This window comes from Callithrix jacchus, chromosome 5 (genome assembly GCF_049354715.1).
Source record: "Callithrix jacchus isolate 240 chromosome 5, calJac240_pri, whole genome shotgun sequence".
Taxonomy (NCBI): Eukaryota; Metazoa; Chordata; class Mammalia; order Primates; family Cebidae; genus Callithrix; species Callithrix jacchus.
This window is the reverse complement of record NC_133506.1, coordinates 97,252,544-97,272,859: the sequence shown is the minus strand read 5'-3', so window position 1 is coordinate 97,272,859 and position 20,316 is coordinate 97,252,544. Positions and strand designations below refer to the sequence as shown.

General features: G+C 40.0%; 1 protein-coding gene across 2 annotated transcripts in view; it reads right to left on the bottom strand.

The window, feature by feature from the left end:
- AATF (apoptosis antagonizing transcription factor) overlaps positions 1-20,316 on the bottom strand; it is a 107,120-nt gene that overhangs the window by 49,672 nt on the left and 37,132 nt on the right. For both annotated transcript variants that reach the window (XM_002748315.6, XM_008997006.3), the window contains 4 exons: positions 17,927-18,041; positions 15,961-16,162; positions 15,280-15,444; positions 13,813-13,896 (listed from right to left, as the gene is read on the bottom strand). In XM_002748315.6, the coding sequence (XP_002748361.2) occupies positions 13,813-13,896; positions 15,280-15,444; positions 15,961-16,162; positions 17,927-18,041 (566 nt within the window). The remainder of the gene's footprint in view (positions 1-13,812; positions 13,897-15,279; positions 15,445-15,960; positions 16,163-17,926; positions 18,042-20,316) is intronic.

Genomic DNA, 20,316 nt, shown 5'->3' with positions numbered 1-20,316 from the left:
TGTGTTCATACATCCTGTCTTCCCTCTATCCGTCACACCAACCCCTCCCTACTTAGGTACTGACCAGAAGTTCTTACCTTTTTCCTGCAACGTCCATTTTTCCCTCTCTACAGGATCATTTCCATCCACATACAAAATACATCTCCTATCTAAAACTCTCTCAAACCTTCCAGGAGCTGTCCCATTTCTCTATTCCCATACAGCAAACCTCCTCAAAGTTGTCTGTACTCATTGTCTCCAATTTATTTCCTCTCAATCTTGTTTTTCTGATGGAGTTTTGCTTTTGTTGCCCAGGCTGGAGTGCAGTGGTGCGATCTCGGCTCCCTGCAACCTCTACCTCCTGGGTTCAAGTGATTCTCCTGCCTCAGCCTCCCAAGTAGCTGGGACTACAGGTGTGCGCCACCACGCCTGGATAATTATTTGTATTTTTAGTAGAAACGGGGTTCCGCCATGTTGGCCAGGATGGTCTCCAACTCCGGATCTCAAGTGAGTGCTGAGATTACAGACATGAGCCACCATGCCTGCCCTCCTCCCATTCTCTCTTGAACCCTCTCCACCACTCTACTAAAAGAGTTCTTGTCACCTAGATGCAGTGTCTCACACCTGTAATCCCAGCACTTTGGGAGGCTGAGGCAGTCAGATCACTTGAGATCAGGAGTTTGAGACCAGCCTGGGCAACATGGCACAACACCAACTCTACTAAAAATACTAAAATCAGCCAGGTGTTCCAGCTATTGGGGAGGATGACGTGGGAGGATCATTTGAGCCTGGGATGCAGGTTTCAGTGAGCCCCAATGCACTACAGCCCTGGGGACAGAGTGAGACTCCTCTCAAAAAAAAAAAAAACAAAACAAAAACGTTCTTGTTAAGGTCACCAATGGCTTCCACTGGCTAAAACCAAGATCAGTTCTTTCTCTCAGCCCTCATGTTACTTGATCTACCTGCAGAATGAAGATTTATTCCTGGTTTTTCCTAAGTGTTTAATAGTTTTAGCTCTTATGTTTGGGTCTATGATCCACTGTAAGTTAACTTCTGTGTAGGTGTGAGGGAAGGCTCCATCCTCATTCTTTTGCATGTGGATATTCAGTTGCTCCAACACCATTTGTTAAAAAACAAAATGAAACAACTGTTCTTTTGCCCAATGAATTGTCTTGGTACTCCTGGTGAAAATCAATTAACTATAAATGTATTCCATTGATCTATATGCCAAGCCTTATGCCAATACCACAATGTCTTGATTACTGGAGGTTTGTGGTAAGTTTTGAAACTGGAAAGTGTGAGTCCTCCAACTTTGTTCCCCCCTCCCAAGATTGTTTTGGCTATTTGGGGTCCTTCCATTTCCATACAAATTTTAGAATCAGTTTGTTAATTTCTGCAAAAAGAGAAAAAAGGCAACAGGAATTTTGATTGGGATTGTTTTGAAGCTTTAGATCAATGTGGGGAGTACCATCATCTTAACAATGCTAAGTCTTCTAATCCATGGACATAGGATAGCTTTCCATTTATTTAGGTCTTTAATTTCTTTCAGCAATATTTATAATTTTCCTTTTTTTTTTTTTTTTTTTGAGATGGAGTTTCGCTCTTGTTATCCAGGCTGGAGTGCAATGGCATGACCTCGGCTCACCGCAACCTCCGCCTCCTGGGTTCAGGCAATTCTTCTGCCTCAGCCTCCTGAGTAGCTGGGACTACAGGCACAGGCCACCATGCCCAGCTAATTTTTTTTTTTTTTTTGTATTTTTAGTAGAGACGGGGTTTCACCATGTTGACCAGGATGGTTTCGATCTCTTGACCTCGTGATCCACCCACCTCGGCTTCCCAAAGTTCTGGGATTACAGGCTTGGGCCACCACGCCCGGCCATTTTTCATATGTTAAATCTTTCACCTTCTTCGTTAAGTTTATTCCTAGATATTTTAGATGCTACTGTAAGAACAATTATTCTTCTAATTTCCTTTTCAGGTCATTTATTGCTAGTGTATAGAAACACAACTGATTCTTGTGCATTCACTTTGTATACTGCAACTTTGCTGAATTCATTTATTAATTAGCTCTAGTAATTTTTTGGTGGCTTCTTTAGTACCTTTTTTTTTGAGACGGAGTCTCACTCTGTTGCCCAGGCTGGTGTGCAGTGATGCTATCTTGGCTCACTGCAACTACCACCTCCCAGGTTCAAGCAATTCTCCTGCCTCAGCCTCGAAAGTAGCTGGGATTACAGGTGTGCGCCAACACACCCGGCTAATTTTTCTATTTTTAGTAAAGATAGGGTTTCACCATATTGGCCAGGCTGGTCTCGACTCCTGGCCTCAAGCTGATCCACCTGCCTCAGCTTGCAAAGTGTTAGGATAACAGGCATGAGCCACTGCGCCCAGTCAGTACTTTCTATACATAGGATCACATCTGCAAATGAAAGATAGTTTTACTTCATCTTTTCCAATTTGGATGTCTTTTATCTCTTTTTCTTATCTAACTGCCCTGGCTAGAACCTCTAGTATAATGCTGAATAAGTGGCAACAGCAGATATCCTTGCCACTATTCTTAGGAGAAGCATTCAGTCTCTGGTCACTGAGTATGATGTAATTTGTGGTTTTCACAGATGCTCTTTTTTTTTTTTTTTTTTGAGACAGAGTTTCACTTTGTTGCCAGTTGCCAAGTTGGAGTGCAGTGGCACGATCTTGGCTCACTGCAACCTCCGCCTCCTGGGTTCAAGCAATTCTCCTGCCTCAGACTCCCAAGTGGCTGGGACTACAGGCGCACGCCACCACACCCAGCTAATTTTTGTATTTTTAGTAGAGATGGGGTTTTACCATGTTGGCCAGGATGGTCTTGATCTCTTGACCTCATGATCCACCCGCCTCAGCCTCCCAAAGTGCTGGGATCACCGGTGTGAGCCACCGCGCCTGGCCCTCATAGATGCTCTTTATCAGCGTATATAATTCTTGGTGTAGGATTGTTTGCTAGTATTTTGCTGACTTTTACATATGGGTCTGTAATTCTTTCCTTCCTTCCTTCCCTCTCTCTCTCCCTCCCTCCCTCCCTCTAGTATTTTGCTGACTTTTACATACTGGTTTGTAATTTATTTCCCTCCCTCCCTTCTCTCCCTTCCCTTGCTTCCCTCCCTCCCTCCCTCACTTCCTTCTATCCCTCCCTCCCTCCTTCCCTTTCTCTCCTCTCTTTCTCCTTTCCTTCCTTCCCTTCTTTCCTTCTTCCCTCCCTCCCTTACACAATCACAATTCACTATAGCCTCAACATCCCTTCCTCCCTCCTTCCCTCTTTTTCTTTTTTCTTTCTCTCTCCTTTCCCTTCCTTCCTTCCTTTTTTCTCTTTATCACAATTCACTGCAGCCTCAATCTCCCAACCCCCTATCTCTCTCTCTCCTCTTTTATTTTCCTCCTTCCCTCCCTCCCTTTTTTCTCTCCCTCCCTCCTTCCTTTCCTTTTCTCTCTCTTCCTTTCCTTCCTTCCCTTCTTCCCTCCCTCCCTTCCTCCCCTCCCCTCTCCCTCCCTTCTTTGCACAATCACAATTCACTACATCCTCAATATCCCTTCCTCTCTCCCTCCCTCTTCTTTCTTTTTCTTTCTTTCTCTCTCCCTTCGCTTCCTTCCTTTCTCTTTTTCTTTCTTTCTCTTTATCACAATTCACTGCAGCCTCAACCTCCCAACCCCCGCTCTTTCTCTCTCTCCTCTCTTTTCTTTTCCTCCTTCCCTCCCTCCCTCCCCCTCTCTCTTCTTTTCTTTCAACAGGGTTGCCCACACTGGCGTACAGTGGCACAATCACAACTCACTGCAGCCTCAACCTCCCAACCTCAAGCAGATCCTCCCACCTCAGTCTCCCAAATAGCTGGGACTACATACAGGTAAGAACCACCATGCCCAGCTAGATTTTTTGCTTTTTATAGAGACAGGGTCTCACTACATTGCCTAGACTGGTCTCAAACTCCTGGGCTCAAGCAATCCTCCTGCCTTGGCCTCTCAAAGTACTGGGATTACAGGCATGAGCCACTGCGCCTGGACTATAATATTTTCTTTGTGATGTTTTAGTCTGGTTTGGGTTATCAGGATGATACTGAATTCACCTTTTTTGTGGGGGAGGGGGTTGGTAAGAGACAGAGTTTCATTCTGTTAAGGTGGAGAATAGTAGTGTGATCATCGTTCACTGCAGCTTCAAACTCCTGGGCTCAAGCGATCCCCTCCTTGAAATACTTTCTTTACATGCAACCTGGAAAATCACTATTCTCTCTTAGCTCACTGGTTGCTCCTTCTTCACCACTTTTGTTGCTCCTTCCCATTTCCCCAGTCTATAAATGTTTGAATGTCCCAGGACTTGGGCTTTAAATCTCTTCTCTTTTTCTCTCTACCTTCATTTTCTAGGTAATCTCATTCAGTCTCATGGTATTAATAACAATCTATATGCTGATGGCTCACAAATGTATACCTTCAGCCTGGACCTTCCCATGAACCCCAAATACATACACGTTTATATATATATATATCTTCCCTCAACAACTCTACATGAATGTGGCAGAAGTATCATAAACAATATAACTAATCTGTAACCAAAATAAAGCCAATATAGGTCCACAGGGGTTGGGAGAATATAACCAAAACTGAGCTCCTGATTTCTCTTCCAAACTAGCTTCTCTCACTGTTTTTTTCCATCTCTGCAAATAGCAACTTAATACCTCCAACTACTGAGACCAAAACCTTAAGAGTCATTCCTGACTACTCGCTTTCATATAACACATACAATCCACCAGCAAATCCTGTGTCAGCTCAACCTCCAACATAAATCCAGAATCCAACCAGTTCTCTCTTCCAAAACCACTCTAGTTTAAGCCACTGCCATTTCTTGCCTGGATTATCACTAGAGTCTTTTAACTGGTCCCCTGTCTACCACCCTGTCCCGTATTCTCTTGTGTCTACTCTCGACACAGCCATCAGTGATCCTTTTAAAATATGAGTCAAATCACACTACTCTTCTATATTCAAAATCCTTTGGTAGTTTCCCATCTCATCCACATCCAAGTGCTCCAGTGGCCTACAAGGTCTCACAGGACCTGGCCTCCCATCACCTCTGATTTCCTCTCCTACCATCCTCTTTCTTGCCTTCTCCCCCACCGTTCCCCAGTGACTTTGGCCTCACTGATTTTCCTGGAACAAGCTAGCCTCGGTTTTGCCTCAGAGTCTGTGCACTTGCCATCAACCCCTTTGTCCCTAGCGCTCTTCCCCAGACACCTGCATAGCTCTGTTTGTCACTTCCTCAGGTCTCTGCTCAAATATATTTATCTCCTAAACACCCTAAGTGAAAACAGTAACCATCACTTCCCTATCCTATGGTTCGCTTTCACCATACCCCGTTTCATCATTCTCTACTGCATTCGTCACAATGTAGTTCCCTGTTTTATCCTGCCACTAAGCCAGAATGAATGCTCATGAGGGCAGGAACTTTGTTTTCTTCCAGCCTGTAACAGAGCTCCAAGAGAGCTTTCTGTGGTAATGGAAATGTGCTACATTTGCACTGTCCAATAAAACAACAACTAGCACATGTGGTTGCTTAGCACTTGAGATACAACTAGTGTGACTGAGGAGTTGAACCATTTATCTTACTCTTTTTAAATTAACCAAAATTTAAATCTACAGTCACATGTGGTTACTACATTAGACAGCACAGCCTAGGACAGTAGTTACTCAATAAATATACAGAAATAATCAAATAATTGTTGGACGAATGGAAGGAAAAAGGAAATATGACTTTTTCATCTTTAACTTTTTATTATAGAAATTTTCAAACATCCACAAAGGCAGACAATAGCAAAATGAACCCTCTTTTACCTATCATCAATCTGAAGGTTCTTCTACCCTGAAATAAGTATCAGTGGAAACCAGCATCTCAATCTGACTTCCAACAATGATTATATTCTTGGAAAATATGGAATTTGTATTATCCAATGTTTATGTCAAATAGCGCCTCATAAGGCCTTTTACACGTTATAGAGAAATTACTGTAGAATTAGATCATGCATATGTTGAAGGGTAAACCAGTAAGCTAATGAATGTTTGAGGCATGTTTGTGAGAATGCTAGAGAACCACATGTGCATTTTTATATCAAATACCTGATCACTCTTGATTTTGTGACTACAGAGAATTAGATCTTCACTCTTGTTAGGTAACACAAATTCTTTGGACAGGGATTTTGGTCTTACTAGCCTTTATAAACCTAGCATCTGGCATAATAAAGGTGTTCTTTTGTTGTTGTTGTTGTTAGAGACAGGGTCTCACTATATTGCCCAGGCTGTTCTTGAACTCCTGGATGCAAGCTATCCTCCTGCCTTGGCCTCCCAAAGTGCTGGGACTATAGATGTGAGCCACCATGCTCAGACTAATAAATGTTAACTGAATAAAGCTTACAACTGTATAAAACTGATACTTGTGAATTGTCAGAGTGCTAAAAGATATAGTAGATCTCAGATTTCCTAAACAGATAGAGATTTAAAAATTAAATGCTCAAAGAATTTTCAAACTTGTCCAATCAAAAGGGACTATAAAGTGCCAGAAAGAAAATCAAACTGGGAGCAAGAACACAGGTTTCAGTGTCCTAATTCACTAAGTGGGTAATCTTACAACAGTCACATACTTCCTTCAGGCTCCATTTTCCTCACTTGCAAAAAGAGAATTTGGACTCGATGGTCTCCAAAGATGCTATCCAAATTGTAAGTTATTGGGATACAGGTGGTATTTAGTTATGTGACTAAGTTCTTTAGTGGTGATTTGTGAGATTTTGGTGCACTCATCACTCAAGCAGTGTGCACTGCACCATATTTGTAGTCTGCTATCCCTTGCCCCTCTCCCACTCTTCCCTGTGAGTCCCCAAAGTCCACTGTATCATTCTTATGCCTTTGTGTCCTCATAGCTAGCTCCCGTATATCAGTGGGAACATATGATGTTTGGTTTTCCATTCCTGAGTTGCTTCAGTTACAGTAATAGTCTCTAATCTCATCCTGGGCACTGCAAATGCTGTTAATTCATTCCTTTTTATGGCTGTATAGTATTCCATCCCATACACATACCAGTTTCTTTATCCACTCTTTGACTGACAGGCATTTGGTTGGCTCCACAATTTTGCAATCATGAATTGTGCTGCTTTGAACATGAGTGTGTAAGTATCTTTTTCGAGTCATGACTTTCTTTTCTCTGGGTAGATATCCAGTAGTGACATTGCTGGATCAAATGGTAATTCTACTTTTTTCTTTAAGGAATCTCCACACTGTTTTCCACAGCAGCTGTACTAGTTTACATTCCCATCAGCAGTGCAGAAGTGTTCCCTGTTCACCGCAACCATGCTAGTGGCTACTGTTTTTTGATTTTCTGATTACGGCCATTCTTGCAGGAGTAAGGTAGTATCACACTGTGGTTTTCATTTGCATTTCCCTGATCATTAGTGATGTTGAGCATTTTTTCATGTTTGTTGGCTATTTGTATATCTTCTTTTGAGAACTGTCTATTCATGTCCTTAGCCTACTTTTTGATGGGATTGTTTTTTTTTCTTACTGATTTGTTTGAGTTTGTTGTAGAATCTGGTTATCAGTCCTTTGTCAGATGTGTAGATTGTGAAGATTTTCTCACAATACATACATATTTTTGAAGATGCCTAGAAAATTCCCCTTTCTTTGCTAAGTCATTTTTTTCCTATACTTTACTTTTAAAGGAGCAACACATTAATACGGAGACCCGATGCCTATTTTAGTGAAGTGGTAATGTCTCCATTTCTTGAGGAGTGCCAAATTCTGTACTTGAGGCCGCTAAAATACTGCTGGGATCCTGTGTTTAATTTATACTCAGTCAGCTGACACTGAGCTTATTAGTATAAAAAGGGTAATTTTGGCCACATATTTGCCTAGCAAACTCTCCAGGTATCACTTGTGTTTGAAAAAGTTTCTTCAATGCTTCTAAGCCAATTTTTATCTTGTTCCTTGCTAGCCCTGTAAAATGTACTGTTTTAGGCTTCATTCTGAGGTTTTACCTTTGTTTAAACAAAGTAGTAGTACTAAAGTCATGCTCTGATGTTTTTTAAAGCAAGAAAGCCGAAAGAAATGAGGGCCAGTCGTGTGCACCTTACCTTGACACTCCTGTTTGATGAAATTTCTAGACTTTGCATTTAAAAAGTGGCTTTTGCTTCCTGTTCTGTGCAGCTTCCAAAATAGTGAGCCCAAGCTAGCAACCAAATGCTAATATTGATGCCATACCTGGGTCTAAACATTGACAGATATACAATGGCAGCGCTGTTGGTGGAAAATGTCTTAAAGAAGCAGAAACTACCATGTAGTTCCAATAAAACTCTTATGCATGGTATATAAAATAATCTTGCAGTTATTAAAACTGGAATTTAATTGGTCCCCAGTAGGTATTTTCTTTGAGTTTTTAAAAAAACACCATTACTATGCCCCAATAAACCTAATTCCATGCTATATCTTCAATCATAATTTCAATTTAAAATTTTCATGTATGTATGTATTTATGAGACAGGGTCTCTGTAGCCCAGGCTAGAGTGTAGTGGTATGATCTTGGCTCACTGCAGCTTCAACCTCCTGGTCTCAGATAATTCTCCCACCTCAGCCTTCAAGTAGCTGAAACTACAGGCATGTGCCATCACATCCGGCTCATTTTTTTTTTGCTTTTGTAGAGACAAGGTTTCGCCATGTTGCCCATGCTGGTCTCAAACTGCTGGGCTCAAGTCATTCACCCACTCTGGCCTTCCAAAATACTGAGATTATGGGTGTGAGCCACCATGCCTGGACAATTTTAAAATTCATGTACTTCATACATATGTCCTCTCTAAAATAATCATAAATCTATGTGTAATAAGTTTCACCAAACTTTTAAGAAACACTATCCAGATCTCAAATAACAGCAATATTTTAAAGTAAAACTAAAAACAAAATACTGTCCTAACAGAAGGCATATATTATCCAACAACTCATCGATAGAGGCAGGTTCAAATCAGACTTTAAAACATGTTATTAACCATTAATTGAACCACTGGAAAGATACATGCCAATAGTAAGAATATCATCCTGCCAGACTGGGCGCTGTGGCTCACAGCTGTAATCCTAGCACTTTGGGATTTGCTTGAGCCCAGGAGTTCAAGATCAGCCTGGGCAACATGGTAAAACCCCGTCTCTACAAAAAATACAAAAATTAGCTGAGTGTGGTGATGCCTATGTATAGTTCTATCTGCTTGGGAGGCTGAGGTGGGAGGACTGCCTGAGCCCAGGAGGTTGAGGTTGCAGTGAGCTGAGATCACACCACTGCACTCCAGCCTGGGCATCAGAGTGAGATCCTGCCTCAAAAACAAACAAACAAAATAAATACATAAAAACAAGAACTATATAAAAAAATATCTATCACCATTAACATAAGGGTAGCTTGAGACATCTCTTATTCACACTGAAATCTAAATGCATATAATTCTACCACATCACCTGTCCATATTAATCACTCACCAATTAAATTAAACTATCTTGTCAGAAAGCCTGCCTCTTCTCTATTTCTCAACATTATCGACTTTTAATAGTTCACTGAATTAGTAATTACTTGTTTATGGCATTATCCAATGTCTTAGATACAAAAGTTCAGCATGTGGCAATGTCAGTTATAGACGTGTCCTGATGGCAAATGAAAGAAGAAATTTAACCCATCAAAGTGGTCATCAAAAGAGCAAAACCTATTATGCCTTTCTCTAGACACTCCTGGTTAGATTCAAAGTGACGGGACAAACCAGATCAAAACTAAACAGAGCTAGAAGGAACATACAAAATCCTAATGAACCCTTAGAAATCTAGGTATTGATCTGTCGACATCTAGGCTCAATTAGTCCTTTCAGAACAAAATATCTCATGAAGTGACAAGAAACTAGTTTGTGATCTGGGATATGAAAAGAATAAAACCAGTCACTTTATATAGCTTATTGCTAAGTGCAGTTATATTGCAATATGAGGATCTTGTGAGGATTAAACCAAGACACATGCCAAGTACCTATCTACTTAGTCCAGGGGCTGGCACGCCACTAGTGTTTAGCAAATCCTGGTCCTTCCCTGATTCTTTAAAAAAGATCATCTGATGGTTTTAAAACAAAACAAAAAAATAAAATGAAAAACCAAAACAAAACAAAAGCCATAAACGGTGACACAAACAACACATCTGAAGAGAACTTAATGTTATAAAGTAGCAGATAGGATCATGACAATAACAAACAGATACTGAAAACATTTCTGAATGGCTCATCCTTCATGGTCATTTACAACCTTCATGTTTTGTGAAATTGCCTTTAGGAATGAGCTTTGACAAGAAATAGGCCAAATGTAAAGTAATTCCGTTTGGAAGTAAAATCCTGCAATACTTTTCTGCAGCAGGGGAACAGTTCCTCTCATAAAACCTTCACCACTGGCTATACTTCAAACTTTCAGCAATTCCAGTTTCCAAACTGGTAATAAAACTATAAAGCTAATTTTTTCATTAAAATTGTTAAGTAACAGAAGTTCAATAAATCATTTGCCTTCTAAGGAAAAAAATTACTTTCTAACACAAAATACTTTTTCTGGTCCTATGAAAATAAAGCTTACTTATTAACAAACTGAAAACCATAATACTACAGTGAAATCTCTTTATGGCTCAATAATGAAATATTTAAGAAATAAAGGTATGGAAAGAACAAGACTTGGTCTAAGAAATCCTGAGATTAATTACCAGTGTTGCCTTCTACTCTATGATATCAGAAAGTCACTTCTCAGGGTCTCAGTTGCTTCTAAGGTTCTTTTCAGCTCTAAAAATAAGATTATTTATGATATCAGATACTATCTTCTATGGCCCACATACATACATATGCATACATATGTAAGTTTTCATATATGTGAAACTCATTATGACCATGTTAAAAAACATACAAAAACTCATATGCATACACACACACACATACGTACCACTGTTAAATAATACAAATATATTTTAAAAGTTATATAGTAACTTAAAGCCCATTAAGAAACAAAGAATAAAACTGTGAATGAGTACGTGTGTGTAGAGGGGGAGTGTTCTGACCCCACACATCATTCTCAGTAGTTAGAGCATTTACACAGTTTCAAGACACCTGAATTAACCAAGTAAGCCTTTAAACCCTTACAATGGAACATTAAAATTCAATGTGGCTATAATCTCTTCTTTACAAAACATGAACCCAAAAAGTCTGGCTTCAAGTATGGTTTTAAAAAAACTGAAATGTATTATATTCACCACCCAGCTCTTCCATATGACCATGTTAAAAAAAAACACACACACATACACAAATGAAAACTCACAGGCCCATTGTAATATATTGAACTACTTCTGAATGCAACCCTTAGCTCAGGCTTACTGCTCTAACAAATAAAGGAAAGCACTTTATGAAGCCAATTTAATTGGGAGGTGACAGAAAACATACAGCCATTTTCTTTAGGCTTATCGTTGAATTGGCTTCAGCTCCAATCTCTGGCAAATCCCACTCAACAGAAGAAATTAACCAGGTCAGCAGAACAGGTGCTACCTTGTGTCTGTCAAGAGCCTGGCATCACCACAATTACTTGCACACAATGAAGCAGTAATCTTTATAGATCATCTCTCCCAAGAAGCATATTGGGGAGGGGGGAGGAAAACTGAAGAGTAGAGGGAGTGGGAAGAAGAAGGGGAATGGGAAGCAAAGAGAAAAGGCAAGAAAAGAAAATGAATGTGCAGCTGCCTTGCAGCTCAGCAGATGTCGGAATGTGATGTACGAGGCTAGGATAAGCTGTCGTAGCCTGCTGCCAAAGAGTGGTAAGTGATTAAAGCCTGCACAGTTCTAAGCACCATATTTAGAATCTGCAGGGTTTCAAGACTTGCACCCATTCCTTGCTGTGCTGCCAGATGTTGGCAACTGGTCCAGTTCCTACTGACTCTGCATGGATGGCAGCAGTTGGTGTAGCAGCAAAGCAATCTGGAATGCTTCCGGAGATGCTGTACATTAACAAGTGTCACCCATCATTCACCTTTACAGAAGGCTGAAACAACTCCAATTTGCTGCCACTTCCCTCTTGGGAAACAGCCAAGATAAAGTTGTGCCTGGCAGCCCCATTTGTTTCACTCAGGTGTTTCAGCTGCCTTGCTGACCTCTATTAGTTTAAGTTTTAATTTAGATTAACCCCAGCACCCCAATTAACCAGCAAGGGGAAAAGCTAAGATGTGACTAGTCATAACTCTGAAATCAGAATTTGTCGAAGTTAAAATTATTAATTGGGATGAAGGGCCAATCAAGTAATGCTACTTCTTTTTAAACGAACCTCCAGGCAAAAAAAAAAAAAAATTTTTCAGAGTAAGGATTGCCAATAGAGGCAACTTCTCCCCAGTAATTTCAGTTTATTTTATTAAGCCTATTTAATTTATGATGCACTTTCCATCGAACAATGTACACTTCAATTAATGAGGACTGGAACATTTTTGATTGTCTCCTGTGATCTCACACAATTATACAGCATTAATATCCTATATCAGGTACTTCCTCAGACACTCCAGAACAAAATAGAGTTCCTTACTCTTCTGACAAATGAATATAATAAGAGAAGAGGAAAAAAGAATCAGGACTTCTGACAGGGAACAGCAGCAGCCACACCAATCCTTTTTCCTATACCCTCTCATCATTACTTTTAAGACTTACTTATGGCAATAATTTTATCAAACATTACAGAATGAATTAAAAACTTAACAGAAAGTCAATATTTCTCTTCTTAGGGCAAAACCAGAGGTATCCCTAATATAGAATCACTTGTTCTATATTGACTTTACATGTAATTTTCCTGAGAAGTCCCTTTCTTCATATCCATATACACAGTACAGCAGTCATGGCTAAACCCTCAACAAGCAGTCACAAATTATTCGGCAAAAGTTAGCACATTAAAAATTTGACAGAGAAAAAAATTATCTTGATAAACAATGGCTGAACAATAACTGGCATATCACTGCTGAACAGAGTCCTTGATTCTCCACTAAGCTAGAAAGGGTACAGCAAGCTTAACACACTCTCTATTAAGAAGTATAACTTATCAAGAGACTCAGGAATACAGGAAGTTATTTCAGTTCTTTAGAACAGCCCGAATGTTTAGTCTATCTTAATAGTCTCCAGCAGGCATCATTAAAAAGAACAGCATGCCTGCAGAGAGTAATGTCAGGGAAAAAAGTGAGGGAGTCTGTGAAAACATATTGAGAACTGGACTATATTTCAACTTCTACCAGTTCTGTCTTCAATGCACTATACTCTTATTATAATCAACAGTTGCAGACATTCTCAGTACATACTTAACTGACTTCAACGGGCACAAAACGACATTAAGAATAAGATTTAACAGTAATAGAATCAGTAGTGCAATTCAAGAACTCTGGGATCCCAGCCCTCCAGTTCCACGTCCCATTCTAATAGTAATGAGACAAACCAAACACCTAACAAATCCTCCATCCTCAAAAATGGCTCCGAAAGAAGAAACCACTTGACTCAACGAAAAACCTAAAACTGTTTTACAGATATTTTACACACAAGCAACAACTAACAAAGTAATGATAGCTGTTTTCATTTCAAAGGGAAAACATAAATGGAAGAAAAGCAACAAATCCACAATGACACCATAAGTCAATTTTGAATGTGGGAGTTCTAATCATTGTCTGACTCTATCCTTCCAAAATAAGCAACGTTTTTGTTCAGAGAATTCTATAAGCTGCTTTAAAATGCTAAACCCTTTTGTAACAAGAGAGTGTATAAGTCTCACCTGGTGGTAAAAGTCATCATCATCAAAGATTTCTTCATCCAAGTCCTTCAGATGAGCATTGGCAGGGGCTTGAGGAAGGATCTCCTACATTAACAAGGAGTAAGAAAAGACTAAATCCCAGTAAGGTTATCTAACTAATGTAGCTACTATAAATAATACGTAGAATAGTCAAAGCACTGTTTTCCTTAAGATATGAAAAGTTCTTAAAATTAAAAAATGAAACAGTCCGATATAAAAACAGGCGAAAACATTAACAGGCAGTTGACAGAAAAAGAACCATAAATAATCATATGAAAACATATTTACCCTCATTCTAATTAAGTATGTGTAAATTGGAATGAGAAGATACTATTTTTCACCTCTAAGAATGGCAACACTTAGTACTAAAGAACACAGCTGGAGGGACTGGAAATTAATGCAGCCTTTTTGGAGGCAATTTGGCAACATCTATCAGTATTCGGTGTCTTTTCTTTAACACTTCTACTTCAACAAATCTACCTACGTGTTTATACGAACACATGATAAATGTACAGGAATCTTTCCTGTAGTACTGTTTCTAAAACTGGAGGCAACATAATATCCCTTGTTGAATAAATGATAGTGCATATCCATAAATGGAATACCCTGCAGTCATTAGGAAAATGAGGTAGATCCCTAGGTAACAAATGGAAAGAGTATCTAGGATACATTAGATCTTGAAAGTTGCAAGACTTTAAATACGCTTGTAGTATTTTACATATTTATATACACATAAATGTCTATCTCATTTAGTTAAAGGCAACCATATATGTGTGTGTGTATATATACGTGTATATATACGTATATATATATATGTGTATATATGTGTGTGTGTGTATGTATGTATATATATATATATATATACATATAATATAGTTACACAAATAGAAAAGAAACAAAAACTTGTTACAACTATTAATACTGGTAAAACCTGAGGAGTGAAATTTTCAGAGTAGAGAATTTTACTTTTCATTTTAAGTTGTTATAAACTAAAAAAGCATTAAGTATATATTTCTTCTATAATTAAAAAAATTTAAATGTTTCCTTTAAACAAAAGAATTTGACTATTCCACTTTGGGACCCGTTCTAAAGTACCTAAATGGCAAACATTGAGCCTAAAGTACACACTTGTTTCAATACTGGCATTTCTACAGAAGTAGCTTTAAAATTGGATTTTGAAAACTGGATTATGACTGCTTCCACTACCAGACTCATGCATCAAACTCAAAATTAAGAGACAATGGCACATTGGAGTTGATAGAAGCCCCATTTTTAAAAACTTTCTCCTCTAACATACACTCAAGTTTCTCTCAACAATCCAGCAAAGTAGTGTTGCTGTCCTTTCTCTCACTAACGTCTTATACAAACAGGTAACAGCTACAAGTTTGTCAGCTAATTAGCCTCATAGAAACTATTCCCCAGAATCACTCTGCATCACAGAGTTATTACCGGTTCTCCTGGAAAACTCTCTGGGACAGGCTGAGCTACTGGTTCAGGTTTGCCAAGCACTCGATAGACAGAGCGCTTGGTCTGTGTCCTTCGAAGTAATCTCTCTTTGTCCATCAGAATATGATCGATCTGAGTCAAGATTGAGTGTTCAAAGGCACCAAAACCCTGCAACAACATTAAGCAGTGTCAGATAATGCAGAAAATCAGTGCTGAAGGCAGCTGCATTGGTTTCTCCGTCTTTCTGTGTCACCAGAGAGACAATTGTCTTTTCAGGAGAGACTTTCTGTAAAGGACTGAGTTTGTGAGTGGCTATAATTGTTCTTAAAAAAAAAGTTAGTCTTAAGCAGGTTATATCACTTTTTTATGCACAGAAATTAACTTCTGATACTTTAATAATTATTGCTTTGAAATTCACTCCTTTAAAGTATTTTGTATTTTCAGCACTTGAACACTTATAAGGCCTCAATTTTAAGGATAAAACATTATAATAAAGTTAAAATCCCAAGTCTGAATCGTATAAACCCCAGTGCCAGAAGTTCAGCAGATTTTGCTATACAAATGAATGATTACCATTACAACATGACAACATCCATATAAATGAGCTGTGGTTCCAATTTTTTAAAATTGCTTCAGGTTGCCACAACCTAGCTTACACATACATGCATGCATACACACACTTGCCTTCCCTAGTTTTCCAGAAGCCAGCTTGGTTTTATCGTGCCATTTCTGAAGCGTGCGGTTCCTGAAGACTGTAAAGTCAGCAAAGCGCTTTGCCATGAAGCTGGGATAGTCATCCATCTCCAGCTTCCTCTTTGCAGGGACCCTTTTTCGTTGCTGCTTCTTCTCTTCTACCAGCTCATCATCTTCACTAGAAATTTCCTCACTAGAAAACCAGTAAGAATACTACGACCAATGTAAACAAACATTACTTAAATTTAAAAAACTAGGCTCACATAAAGGAGAGAGAATATTTAGGCCTCCTGTTCTGTCTCCATTTAAAATAACACCAAAGATATGAGGATAGCTTTTACTGTTGAGAAGAATGTTCATAAGATCAATCAAAAACTAGTGTAACTTTTTGAGACAGCGTCGCCCAGGCTGGAGTGCAGTGGCGCAATCTTGGCTCACTGCAACCTCCATCTCTCAGGTTCAAGCAATTCTCATGCCTCAGCCTCATGGGTAGCTAGGATTACATCTGTGCGCAATCATGCCCAACTAATATTTTTTTTTGTATTTTTAGTAAAGATGGGGTTTCACTATGGTGGCCAAGCTGGTCTCGAACTCCTGGCCTCCAATGATCCACCCGCCTGGACCTCCCAAAATGTTGGGATTACAGGGATGAGCCACCATGCTCAGCCTCATGTAACTTTTAAAATAAATATAAAAAGAACTAGTTCCAAAATATTTTTAAAAGATAAGCAAACCATCAAAATAAATGAAGTTTTAAAAAAATTATTAGAAATGTGTATAACCCAGGAGTGTATTATTATAGAACAATCTTTGAAAATGAAACATATAATCATATTTCTATGACCTCAATCCCCAGATCAATAAGGGAAATGTGTCTCTCTGTAACCAACTGTTTAGGAAAGATAAATAATATTAGTTGAACCAAATAGAAGAGAAGCTGAATGTGAAGAAAACTCAAAGTGGTAGGCAACAGAATTAGTACTAACTAGCCTGCAATGCCATATATGCAACTGCCATGACAATGTAATACAACCTCCAACCATCTGCTAATTGTACTCACTGGATTACTAACCCCAACATATAATAGGTGCTCAATAAATGTGAGCTTCCTTTTTGCCCTCCTAACTAATTCAGTAGACAAAAAATTAAAGACAAGCCCAAGGGAAAAAAAGCAAGCAGGTATCCATAGCAGGTGTAAACAAAAGGGGGAAAATCATTAAATGTAACAATTTCAGGGGGAAAAATGATTATTTTGCTGTTGTTTTCTGACATTTTTCCATCTTTCAAAATAACGGCTTTTATTCAAAGGAGACGGCTGGTGATTCGAATCTATGATATGGGCACAGAAGGTTTCATAAACACTAATTAAGCATTAATATTTAAAATGTGCTTTTGGCCAGGTGAAGTGGCCCATGCTTATCTCAGCACTTTGGGAGGCTGAGGTAGGAGGATGGCTCAAGCTCAGCAGTTTAAGATGAGGTGGGGAAACACAGAAAGACCTGTCTCTACAAAAAACAAACAAACAAAAAAACAGCCAGGCATGGTGGCAAATGCCTGCAGTCCCAGCTACATAGGAGGCTGAGGCAGGAGGACTGCTTGAGTCCAGGAGTTTGAGGCTGCAGTGAGCTGTGAACATGTCACTGCACTCCAGCCTGGATGACAGCGTAAGACTCCATCTCTAAAAAAGAAAGTGCTTTTATCTTCTAATTCCAATAGATCTAAAGAGAAGGCAAGCCTTTTGTCTAAGACCAAAAAGCATATCAGGTACAACTAAATACAAAAATCTAAAATCTAATCACCAACTATGTGCCATTCTGACCACAAGTTAAACACAAGAGACTCTATATTACTAACATTAATATCTGCCTGAAAAGAACTTGAATTTCTCTTTCATAAATGATGGGAAACTAATCCAAACAAAAAGAAAATAAGCAACTCCATGGTTCTGTTCTCTTACCTTCCTGCATTGGGCTTTGTCCCATTTACGAGATAGCTAGTGTCTGGGTACTGGAAAAGCAACTCTTCCTGAAGATCTACCAAGGACCTCAACAATGCTTTAAGTGCCTTGTGACCTGGGAAATAAAGGACAGAGAATAGGACAATTAATTACCTATAATTCTCCAAAGTAGGTGATGCCTATAACTCATGACTCCTGAGAGTTCTGGCTGTGGGGAGTGAAGGGGAGGCACAGGATACACACAGGAACTAAATACTCTGTGAAATATAGATTCCCAAATGGAAATAACAACATGCCTACCTCACAGGACTGTTGTGAGGAACAAGCAAGATCATGTGTGTAAGGTGCTTAGAAAAGTGTCTGCAAATAGTAAGTGTCCAATACGTTGTCGGCTCTTAAATGTGTTAAGTTTCCAAACTTCTCCCCTGTCTGTCACTATAACCATTCATTTGTTCTGCTGGTGGTGTTTCTTAGGTATCTTCCTACAGGTTACCCACTGACCTCCTGGACTATTCCTTCTCCCAATCAGCTCCTTGGGCACTTCCTTCTCTTCTCCTAAAGAGCAGGACTTTGTCTAGGAATCCCCACCACCACCACCTTCCACCCTGCCCCCAGGAGATCTCATTTGCCTCTGGTTTGAGCTGCCACATTTTTCACTCCATCTCTCAACACATATCCCTATGGAAAGTTCCTGTTCACATATGAAAACCCAAGCTAATGACTTTCTATTTGCAGTACTGAATTGTATATTAAAAATGTGGGCATTGAGAATATACTCTCACCTGGTTCTCCTTGTAGCCAATAAGATGTATCTGTAATATAGCTGGTCAAGATTACGTATATAGTCTATGAGTAAAAACTATTAGAATAAAAACTGGTCAGCTGGTGGCTCACACCTGTAATCCCAACACTTTGGCAAGCCAAGGCGGGTGAATCATGAGGTCAGGAGTTTGAGGCCAACCTAGCCACCATGGTGAAACCCCGTTTCCACTAAAAAAAAAAAAAAAAAAAAAAAAAAATTTTAGCTGAGCATGGTGGCGGGTGCCTGTAATTCCAGCTACTAGTGGGGCTGAGGCTGGAGAATTGCTTGAACCTGGGAAGTAGAGGTTGCAGTGAGCCGAGATTGCACCATGGCACTCTGGCCTGGGTGACAGAACAAGACTCTGTCTGAAAAACAAACAAACAACAACAAAAAAAACTGGTCTTCCAGGAGGACTGCTTGAGTCCAGGAGTTTCAACACCAGCCTAGGCAACATAGTGAGACCCCAGCTCTAACAACAACAACAAAATTAAAAAAAATTTTTTTTTTTTTTTTTGAGACGGAGTTTCGCTCTTGCTACCCAGGCTGGAGTGCAATGGCGCGATCTCGGCTCACCGCAATCTCCGCCTCCTGGGTTCAGGCAATTCTCCTGCCTCAGCCTCCTGAGCAGCTGGGATTACAGGCATGCACCACCGTGCCCAGCTAATTTTTTGTAATTTTAGTAGAGACGGGGTTTCACCATGTTGACCAAGATGGTCTCGATCTGTTGACCTCGTGATCCACCCGCCTCGGCCTCCCAAAGTGCTGGGATTACAGGCTTGAGCCACCGCGCCCGGCCCAAAATTAAAAATTTTAGCCAGGCATGGTGGCGCGTACCTGTAGTTCCAGCTACTTATTGGACGGACCCTGAGGTGGGAGGATTGCTTGAGCCCAGGAGGTTGAGGCTGCAGTGAGCAAGCGATCATGTCATGGGACTTTAGCCTGGGCAACAGAGTGAAGGCGAGGCTCTGTCTCCAAAAAAACACCACACATACAGAACAAACCTCATCCTCAGCCAGGGGCAAGGCTTGTGCCTGTAATCTCGGAACTTTGGAAGCTGGGTGCAGTGGCTCATGCCTGTAATCCCAGCACTTTGGGAGGCAGAGGTGGGAGAATCACCTGAGTTCAGGAGATCGAGACCAGCCTGGCCAACATGGCAAAATCCCATCTCTACTAAAAGCACAAAAATTAGCCGGATATGGTGGCATGCGCCTGTAATCCCAGTTACTCAAGAGGCTGAGGCAGAAGAATCACTTGAACCTGGGAGGTGGAAGTTGCAGTGAGCTGAGATCATGCCACTGTACTACAGCCTGGGCAACAGAGTGAGACTCTGTCTCAAAAATAAACAAACAAAAAAACTTTGGGAGGCTGGGATGGGATAATTCCTTGGGCACCAAAGTTTGAGTCCAGCCTGGTTAACCCAGTAAGACCCCAGCTCTACAAATTTTTTTTTAAAACCAGCTGGGTATAGTGGTGTGTGCTGTAGTCCCAACTACTTGGGAGGCTGAGATGGGAGGACTGCTTGAGCCCAGGAGTTTGAAGTTACAGTGAACTGTGATCATGCCACTGCACTCCAGCTTGGACAGCAGAC